Source organism: Protomyctophum bolini (genome assembly GCF_963924005.1).
Source record: "Protomyctophum bolini genome assembly, chromosome: 20".
NCBI classification, from domain to species: Eukaryota; Metazoa; Chordata; class Actinopteri; order Myctophiformes; family Myctophidae; genus Protomyctophum; species Protomyctophum bolini.
The window spans coordinates 21,704,289-21,715,495 of record NC_137881.1 but is presented as its reverse complement, the minus strand read 5'-3'; the positions used below and the strand labels follow the sequence as shown (position 1 = coordinate 21,715,495).

The 11,207-nt window shown below is 43.0% G+C and overlaps 1 protein-coding gene across 1 annotated transcript; it reads left to right on the top strand.

Annotated features, from left to right (window-relative positions):
* Positions 1 to 4,213: 4,213 nt before the first annotated feature.
* pfn1 (profilin 1) lies at positions 4,214 to 11,207 on the top strand. The gene is made up of 4 exons (XM_080793030.1): positions 4,214 to 4,337; positions 6,151 to 6,295; positions 9,535 to 9,727; positions 10,488 to 11,207. Exons 2-4 carry the CDS (start codon positions 6,152 to 6,154, stop codon positions 10,583 to 10,585), a joined length of 435 nt encoding a protein of 144 aa, XP_080649156.1. The 5' UTR covers positions 4,214 to 4,337; position 6,151; the 3' UTR covers positions 10,586 to 11,207.

Sequence of the window (11,207 nt, the reverse complement as noted above, 5' to 3'; positions counted from 1 at the left end):
GTGCGACCACTTCCTCTGTCTCAGCTTGACTGCACAGGAAGTGAGAACCGTTGCAAACAGGAAGTGGGAGTGTGGGAGAGTTTGCTCCACATCCCCCCCCCCCCCCCCCCTCTCTCTCTCTACTGAACACACTTTTAATTACCCCTTCATTATCGTTTGATGCATTAACATAATTTCAAGCAACACCATAACTCTCAGAGACCTGTAAGGGTCCATTTGGTTACGGTAAGCAAGAACAACACATGCTGGTAGCCTAATACATTAAATACATAGAAATAGTCATAAAGGATCATAGTAAGGTAAGAACCTAACATCAGTCTAACAGTGGAACTTATAAACATAGGAAATAGTCATCAAGAATCATAAGCAAGCTATGAACCTAACATATCTGTACAATGAAACTATGAGCATACAGAGTGCTGCCTATAATATATGCCTACATAGAATGCTATCTAAATGACATAAGTTGAGCCTTTGCATAAGCCTTCGTCGAGGCTAAGGCAAGTGCTACAGGCTTGATTGATCACCACTTTATTAACCACTGGATTGATATTGAAAAAATATCATTATTTGATCAGAAACAGTTCACGAAAGAGAGTTTTCTCTCTCTCTCTCTCTCTCTCTCTCTCTCTCTCTCTCTCTCTGTGTGTGTGTGTGTCTGTCTCTCTCTCTCTCTCTCTCTCTCACACACACACACACACACACACACACACACACAAAAAAGAGAGAGGTCAGTGAAATGTTAATGCAACGTTTCAGAGGTGTGTGTGTGTGTGTGTGTGTGTGTGTGTGTGTGTGTGTGTGTGTGTGTGTGTGTGTGTGTGTGTGTGTGTGTGCACGTGTTTGTGTGTGTGCGCGCACATGTTTGAGTGTGCGTGCATGTAAGAACATGCTTCTCTCTAAGGGTCTCCGTAGGGTGTGGAGACTCTGGTCTGTGACTTGTACAAGCATGTACGCACGCACACACACACGCACGCATGTGATGCACGCATGCATACGCATGTACGTACACACACACACACACACACACACACACACACACACACACACACACACACACACACAATTTGCATATATATATGTACTATTTCAGAAAACTTGTAATACAATACATCATTGTCTTCGTGTAAATAATCAACTGGGGAAGTTTCATGGTGATATTAGTTTTATTGGTGGTGGTATTAACTACATATTTACCTATTCACCTGTCTGACTGTAGGTGGAAATACCAAGACACCACAGACACATACTGTCCACTGTACCAAGACACCACAGACACATACTGTCCACTGTACCAAGACATCACAGACACATAGCCTACTGTCCACTGTACCAAGACACCACAGACACATACTGTCCACTGTACCAAGACATCACAGACACATACTGTCCACTGTACCAAGACATCACAGACACATACTGTCCACTGTACCAAGACATCACAGACACATACTGTAGTGTCCACTCACTGTACCAAGACATCACAGACACATACTGTAGTGTCCACTCACTGTACCAAGACATCACAGACACATACTGTAGTGTCCACTCACTGTACCAAGACATCACAGACACATACTGTAGTGTCCACTCACTGTACCAAGACATCACAGACACATACTGTAGTGTCCACTCACTGTACCAAGACATCACAGACAATGTGCAAACAACACAGCAGCAAGATTCGTGAGCTGATGTCAATGATATGATTAGGAGACTACTATATCATTGTCTGCATGGAGTGACCTCGGTACATAGAGAGGGATATTCAACTGTTTAGAGACTGATGAGTGATGATTCGTTTACTTGACTATCTCTATGCATCTGATTCACTGTCTCATGTTGACCTTAAAAAAAACCTGTTTCTATGTCAGTGGTTAAGCTGGTCAAGCTCAGCTTGACCAGCTTGTAGATCTGCTATTTCTCAATAGCTAAAGTATAACATAATGCTTAAAACACCAAAGGGCCAATCTTACCCTACTTATTCTTAAACTTATTTGCCATTTTTTACTATTTTGAAAAATCAAAATAGACGATATACCTACAAGCTCACCGCAACGTGTCAATGTAGATCAGCTTGTTGAGCTATTTTTAAAGGAATGGCGCAACATTCCATCCTGTGTGAAGACAATGCAGGTCAACTATAGGCCCATGGGGCACGCCACAGAGGTCACAGCATGCATGCAAGGAGTGTCCACATCTTTCTTATCTCGTCGTAGGACTTGTAGATCTACGGGTATAGATCAGAGGGTCCGGGGACATCCTAGGCCAGTGGTTCCCAAAGTGGGGTCCGGGGACCCCTAGGGGTCCTTGAGAGAGTTCCAGCGGGTCCCCAGCTAAATGATAACTAGGAACCAAATGGACCCTTATGGGTCTGTAACTCAGAGTGTACGAAATGAATTTGTACACATATTAACTTTGATTTTACAATATACATTGGGGGTCCCTGAGAAAGAAATGCCATTAAATGGGGGTCCGTAGCCATATCAAACTGAGGGTCGTTGTTGAGAATCGTTGTTGAGAATCGCCGCTAGAGCTATAAAAATATAAATTGTCTCACGGGAGTCCCTGGCATATCTCTTCAAATGGGGGGTCCACGGACCATTTACTACAAGGGTCCTTGACGTGAAAAGGTTTGGGAACCATGCACTGCCCTAGGCTAGGGGCGTCCTCAGAGTTACCACTATAGTCTGCGTTCCATAACCAGTTGAACCCTCACATCCCAACTCGGCTATACTGTTCTGCACAGAGACCTGGTGCAGTTTAGTGGTTTTCAACCCTTTTCACACCAAGGGTCCATTATTTATACTGCATTATGAGCCACATACGGACCACCATTTGATGACATTAACCTCTCGGACCCTGTGACATAATACTAGCGTCATGTCCAGGGGGTGTACCAAAACTAAAGACTGTTTTGTTGTCGTTGGATTTTGTCCACAAAGCCATGCTGACAAGCTGTGTTGATGTGTTGGCACCTTTAGGAGAGATAACAGGCAAACATTGATCAAATTGATCAGATTACACTGAGGTGACAATTTCAGGACTTTTAAGATATTTTTAAATTAAAAAGAGGCCATTACTGCATGGTGGCCGTGACAGAGAGGTTAAAGTTGAACGAAAGTTGCTCTATAGTAGAAATAGGTCAACGATACAAATTACACTAGTTTTGTGGATTCATTTATTTTTAATGCGTGGCCCCCCAGAGCCCCCCACCAAACTAATTCATATTCACCAAAACCAGACCGGAACTCCCACCACGGGACTCAGGCAATACCTTTACAGCCACTATATTAAGTATTTCCTACAGCTATATATAAAGTATTTGTTTAAAATACTTTAGTGCACTACTATAGCAGACACTCCTCCACACACACAGGCTGTGACTAGCCAGCACATACCTGTGTGTGTGTGTGTGTGTGTGTGTGTGTGTGTGTGTGTGTGTGTGTGTGTGACTGTGGAATGCAGAGGTGGCTTGTAGGTGTGTCTGTACTTGACAGGGCGAGCGAGAGAAAGAGAGAGCAACTCGCGCGCTTGTGCACACACACACACACACACACACACACACACACACACACACACACACACACACACACACACACACAGGAAGAGAGGGCGGGAGCTGGTAGCCATTGCAGCATTGGCAGGTAATTTCCCCACCTTCAAGGCTTATCCACAATTGGCCCACTCAAAGCCAGACGTGAGCCAATCATATTGCAACATACTGACTGAGGTCAGATTGTTATTGATCGTGCAAATGTCTCTATGAATCAGCTTATTATTGGCTATCTGGACCTGTCAATCATTAACCCCTGTCTGTCTGTTCAATTTTAATTCAAAGGAACTTTATTGGCATGAGAAAACATATGTTTACATTGCCAAAACAAAAGTGGAACAAAACAATCAAGATAAAACAATGTACAAATATTGAATATAAACAGGAATAAAATAAAGGTCTCTCTCTCTCTCTCTCTCTCTCTCTTTCTATCTATCTCTATCTCTCTATCTCTCTCTCCCTCTCTCAATGTGACCCAGTCAGACTCTCTCTATCTCTCTTTAACCCCCGCCCTAGCTCTCTCTTCGTCGCCTCCCACTCCTCTGTGTGTGTGTGTGTGTGTGTGTGTGTGTGTGTGTGTGTGTGTGTGTGTGTGTGTGTGTGTGTGTGTGTGTGTGTGTGTGTGCGCGTGTGTGTGTGTGTGTGTGTGTGTGTGTGTGTGTGTGCCTGTAGGCTGGGTGTGGCCTGCACTATATAACAAACTGCTCTGCTTCCTGGTTTATGTCAGACCTCTCCACTCCTGTCTTCTCTCCTCTCTGCCGAACACACTCCTAAAAACCAGGTGAGTTTGTACCCTACTTGAAATACCTCAACAGTACTTTAAAAAACTGCTTTAAGAACTGCTCTGAATACGACTTTAAAATCTGTTTTAGAAAGTACTTTAAAAAGTACTTTATAAAGTACTTTTAAGTACACGTATGGGCCCTATAAGCGGCACTATAACCCAGAGTGCGACCGAGCGGTCTACAAGCTCACATAGCTCTGAGATTGTAGATTGGTCTGGTAAGTATAGAGGCTGCAGGATGATGTATAGTAAAGGCAACACTTTTACATTCTTTAATGTATTTTGTTTGGAAATATTACTTTTAAGTATATAATGTAGTGTTGTGAGACTGTTGGGTTGTGATCTTGCATGTAGAATCTGCTGTTTTGTGGTGAAATCATGTTGAAATGCACTTTGAATTACTTTGAAGTATGTTTAAGATGATTAAATCATGTTGAAATGCATTTGAAATTACTTTGAGAGTATGTTAAAAGTGATTGTGATCATGATCAAGTTGTGAGCTTGTAGATCTGCCATTTCTTGCAGTTAAATGTTTTAAAAGTAGGCCTACTTGTATACTGAAGTACTTCTTTACCGTTGGGAGAGGGGGAGGGGGGGTTCCTGGTTCAACTCCCCCCTAACTCCGGGTTAGTGTCGAAGTGCCGTTGAGCAAGACATTGACAGCAGATCTACAAGCTCACCGCGCCTTGCATGGTGAGGTGTGGTGAGCTTGTAGGTCTGCTATTTTTCTGCCTGCCTGGCAACAATGATGCTATATATCTATATATCTCTAACATTATATAACTATAATTCTTTATATTTTCTTCATCTTTGAAGACATATTGTGTAGGACTTTATATATTTGTAATGTTTCAACTGCCTGTTGTTAGCTTCAAGTTATATAGCTTCTGTCTGTCTGTCTGTCTGTCTGTCTTGCCTAAGCAGTTCCTCATCTGTTGTCTTCCTCATTGCTATCTCTTCTTTTTCTCTCTCTCTCTCTCTCTCTCTCTAGCAGAAAGATAGCAGATCTACAAGCTCACAACTTGTACAGCTTGTAGATCTGCTCTTTTGGGCCAACGTTCCCCCCCAAAAGGTTCCTATCACACAGATATTTGGTGCCCCAGGGGTCCCTGTAGTACCTCTGAGGACCCCCAGTGTCCCTGTAGTACCTCTGAGGGCCCCCAGGGGACCCTGTAGTGCCTCTGCACGCATACAAAAAAAAGAATCCACAAAACTAACAGCAATTGTATAGTTTACAATGTAAATTGACATCGTCTACCATAGCAACTTTGGTTCAACTTTGACTCCTCTGACACATGCAACTATATAGTGTTGTGTCCATATCACTCACTATGCCAGCAGCACTAAACCATAGTTCCACATGGGACAGAGGGGTCAAAGTTGAACCAAAGCTGCGTATGCTATATGGTAGAACATGTCAACAATACAAATGACGCTATAGTTTGTGGATTAATTAACAAGAAGGTGGCCGCACACGCCAATAGCCAGAGTGCCAATATTGTATTAGGACAGCAGGTAAGACAAAAATGAATCCAACGTTTCGGCGGTTAAGCCTTCATCAGGGAAACTACTTAACGTTCACCAAAACCAGACCAGAACTCCCACCACAGGACTCAGGCAATCAATTACTTTGTTTTGCCTGTCTCTCCCCCCCCCCCCCCCCCCCCTCTCTCTCTCATTCAAAATGTGTTCTCTATGTCTCTCTACCATTCAAAATATCTCTCCCTCTCTCTCACACTCACACACACACACACACACTCTCTCTCAGTGCCTCATGTATTCTCTATGCCTCTCGCCCTCCACCATGCAGAATGTCTTCGTGGGATGCGTACCTGCCTAACCTCATGGCCCCAGACAGAGAAGGGAACAGCATCGCCCAGGAAGCAGCCATCGTGGGGAAGCAGCCTGGATCTGAAGGCCTCTGGACGGGTAACGGCTCCTTAAAGAACATCACGGTAAGAGAATACACATTACAACATGTTATACTCTATAAGACAGTGGTTCCAAAAGTCCCAGGGGTCCTTGAGGGAGTTCCAGGGGGTCCCCAGCTAAATGATAGTTTGTAACTAAATGGACCCTTATGGGTCTGTAACTCTGAGAGTGGACAAATGGACCCTGACGGGTGCATTTGCTTCAATTTGTACACTCTGAGTTAAATTAACATTGATTTTACAAATAAATTGGGGGTGCCAGAGATATGAATTCCATTAAATGGGGGTCCGTATAGACTAATCATGGATGTCAAACTGGGATATGAAGGACACCAATGGAAACAAGCCATAGTGCTTTCTTTGGTTATAAATCCTCTTTAGCAGACCCTGTAATGTACTTTGCTTTGTATGCAAACTGTTGATAAAGTAATCAATCAATGTAGCACCCACACTGTGGAACAATTTCAACACGATTGTTATAAATAAAGTGAATGGGATCAGATTGGTTAGTAGCAACATGTACAAACTATAACTAATGGATCCTTTAAGGACTTCACAGTAATGCAGCCAGGAAGCAAGACAGACAGACTCGATTGATCGAACATTGTATTTCATAGTATGTAGAAATTCATATTAGTTGTGTGTATGGGGGGGGGGGTCTAGTGTGCCAAAGTGTCCTTGAGCAAGACACTGAACCCCCAACTGAGCAGGTTGTCGCTGATTTCCTCTGTCTACAAGCTCACAACGCGTCACATATTGCTGGACATTGTGAGCTTGTAGATCTTCTGTTTTTGGCTTCGGGGTTCGGGTTGAAAAACGATGGCAAAAAAAAAAAAAGAGAAAACATTTCCATTCATAAAATGGAGTGAAAAGTTAACGTGTGTGTGTGTGTGTGTGTGTGTGTACTTTGACCGGGTGTCGGCCAATAGCAGAGCCTCTTGTTTGCATTGGACCGCTCTCCCCTCTCATTGGCTGTAGATTATTTCTTTAACAAGGCAACATGGGGGAAGTCATGCACATGGACTACAAGTCCCACATTGACTACAAGTCACAAATGGACTACAAGTCAAGTCTCAAATGGACTACAACTCCCACATTATTGATGATGTCAAATAGTGCTACACTACTAGTGAAATTGACTTGCTGTAGCTAAAAACAGTGGTGGGAAGTAACTAATTACATTTACTTAACATGTAAGTACTGCACTTAAGTACAATGTTGAGAGGTATTTGTAAGCCTACTTTACTGTAGTATTTCCAATACTTTTACTTCTACTCCACTATATATATCCAATATTGTACTTTTACTCCATTACATTTATTTGAAAACTTTAGTTACTAGTTAGTTACTTTGTGGATTTGGATTATTGTTACAAAACATTAACCACTTCAGCTCTATTTAGGCCTACATGTCTTTTGAAAATGGCAGATCTACAAGCTCACAATTAATTCCTTCACACAGTGAGCTTCTATATCTATATTTTCACCAGTGTTTCACTATTGTAGTAAAATGTTTAAAGTAGCTAGGCTAATTTTAGACGACAGCCTTTTTACAGGAGTGTGTGTGTGTGTGTGTGTGTGTGTGTGTACGTGCGTGCGAGCGACACACTTCCTCTTGCGCACACACACACACACACACTCTGTCTCCTAATATGGTCATGAGCTCAGGCCTTTACAGGAAGTAGACACAAGAACACGTTCTGCCCACATTGCACTTCCTGTTAGTCAGGCAGGCACACACACACACACACACACACACACACACACTGGAAAGAGGAATATAGCATCTATGATATGAGATTATATGCAGTTGTGTCAGCAATTCTCTCTCTGTCTGTGTGTGTGTGTGGTTACTGCCTGTCATATGAGCTATGCACACACACACACACACACACACACACACACACACACGGTTGTGTAACTTGTAGTTTCAGGTCTGTGGTATGTGAAGGTTGACACATTCTGTGTCTCAACTTGTTTCTCCTCTCCTCTGCTCTCTCAACTCTCCTCTCTTCCCTTACAACCAAATGGACACTTACAAGTCCATTTGGTTGCATTAAAACCAAATGGACACTAAGGGTCTAATGGAACCAAATGGACTACAGGTCTATTTGGTTCCATTAGACCAGGCACTCTTTTTGGTACTTACATAGGAAACTAGACCCATTACATCCTCCATGTTGGATCCACAGTGACATCACTAGAACTACATCCTCCATGTTGGATTCACAGTGACATCACTATAGAACTACATCCTCCATGTTGGATCCACAGTGACATCAGAATAGGGTCGACATAACCTCGCGTCACCAGGCTTTCCAAAACGGAGTAAAGCTTGGTCTGTGTTGCTAAATCGCTGTGTGATCCGGTCGGGAGCAGATGGTAACCTACGTCATGTTGTCAAAAGTACACAAAATAATTCCCCACGATCATAATTTTAGGGCACCCAATAAAATATAATTTCCCCGTTGGATAACAAAGGTATACAGACGCTTAATAGTCTCTGGAAAGTACACTCAGATTTATATTTTAAGAAACGGAAAACTACGCTGCATCAAGGATTCTATGTGATCACAGGAATTATTGTGGGTAGGCCTACTTTCCGATTGCGGCTTGTGGTTTCCTGCCTGATGACTACAAATCAGTGAAGTTACAACATGATGTAGATTACCATCCACTCGTGTAGTGTGTAGTTACACATATTCTACTGTTAGACAGATGTTAGGTTCTTAGCTTCTTATGATCCTTGATGACTAATTCAATGTATTTGATGTTCTTGTTTACTGTAAATCACTCTGGATTAAGACCACCAAAAGTGTTTGGCCAGAATGTGATGAAGTACGATGATAAGAGCGCCCCTCACTTCACACAGGTGTGATCACAGAATGTCTCTGCACTGAGAGAAATACAGCTGTTATACTCCCGCAGCTGCTTAAATGGAGGTCCGTAGACTAATGCATGTCAAACTGGGGGTCCTTGAAATTAAACGGGTTGAGAATCACTACTAGATCTGTAAAAATCTTCTCTTATGGGGGTCCCTGGCATATCTTTTTCAAATGGGGGTCTGCAGGCTCATTACTGTCAATTTGGGGGTCCTTGACATGAAAATGTTTGGGAACCACTGCTCTACATCTCGTTACAACAGTGGTTTACCAGATTTTGCCGTTTGTGCTGAACACCATAAAACTGCCATTACCCCTGAGCTAGTATAGGTGATGCTCTGTTTACCTCTGGTTTTAACTGATGTCTCTCTCTCTCGTACAGCCGGAGGAGATAAAGAAGCTCATCGGGGACGAGAGCGCTCTGACCACGACCGGCTTCACGGTTGGCGGGATCAGGTGCACCATGCTGAGGAACCTCCTCAGGGACGAATCAGCAAAGAGCATGGACATCAGGACGAAGGCCACGCCCCCCGAGACAGAGACCTACAACATCGGAGTGTACAGGACGGGACAGGGTGAGACATGTAGCTGATCGTCTGTCTGCCTGTCTGTCTGCCCTTCAAAGCACACATTACAGCGGTCACTCTAACATTTGAAGGATTAGACCAGCTTCCTCACCCAGGAGTCAGCCCAGATCCTTATCCAGACATCAGTCATATCTATTATTATTATTACTAGGACTAGTTAGTATTGTTAGCAGTATTTATAACATATAAGGATTAGAGACCCTTCCTCACCCAGGAGTCAGCCCAGCTCCTTATCCAGACATCAAACTTTTGTAACTCTCTTACTGGCCTACCGGCTTTCGCACTTAAGCCTCTCTATCCAGAATGCCGCAGCTCGCTTGGTCTTCAACCAGCCAAATTTCTCACATGTCTCCCCCCTTCTACGCTCCCTCCATTGGCTTTTGGTTGCTGCGCGCACAGAGTACGAAACTCTGATGCTGGCCTTTAAAGCAACCAAAGTTATGGCACCCCCATATATTCAAAGTCTGATCTGACCCTACAAACCCCACCGTGTGCTGAGATCAGCCAACACAGGGAAGCTGGATGAACATTCACTAAAAACGCCGGGACAGCGCTCCACACGTCCCAGACTCTCGATTTACTCTTGTAAATCTCTCTGGATTAAGAGCGTCTGCTAAATGCCTAAATTGTAAATAGTCTGTCTCTCTCCAGAAGTGATAATAAAAGTGTCTACCTGTGTGTCTCTCCGTCTGTCTCCAGCTCTAGTGATAGTAAATTGTCTAACCTGTGTCTCTCTGTCTGTCTCCAGCTCTAGTGATAGTAAAAGGCGTGTCAGGGGTTCACGGATCGAAGCTGAACCTTCGCGCTCTAGAGGTCGGCACATACCTGGACACCGCTGGCTACTAAACCTGACCACATGACCCCACACCCCCCCCCCCCCCCCCCCCCAAACACACACACACCTCTCCGACGTCCAAATATGGATGGATGCCCCCGACTCGCTCGCATGCTATCACCTCTGGACTCCATTACAGACAGACAGACAGATTTTGTTTTTACGGTACAAATACATTGTCTTGTTGACATAATCTTGTTACAACATTTGGTCTTTTATTAAGTTAACATTAGTTAAATATTGGATTATTTGCCGCAGGAATGTTAACATTTGGTCTTTTATTAAGTTAGCATTAGTTAAATATTGTTTAATTGTCTCAGTAATGTGACCAAAACAAAACTATAATCTCCATGGAGTGAGTAGTTGTCGATAGATAAAAAAAATAACTAATGATGTAATGGACTCTAGAGGTGATGTCCTGCTCTTTAAGGATAAATATTGTATTAGTCATAATTATATGAATATAATTATACATATAGTGATAACGGTACTGCCATGTTTTAAATAAGTCTTCATGAATGAATGACAGGAGTGAGGCTTTACATACTGTATGATACAATTAGACAGTTAAAATAAATGACTGTAAAAATGTGTTGTAGCTTATCACCTGACCAATAAAAACACAAGATTCTA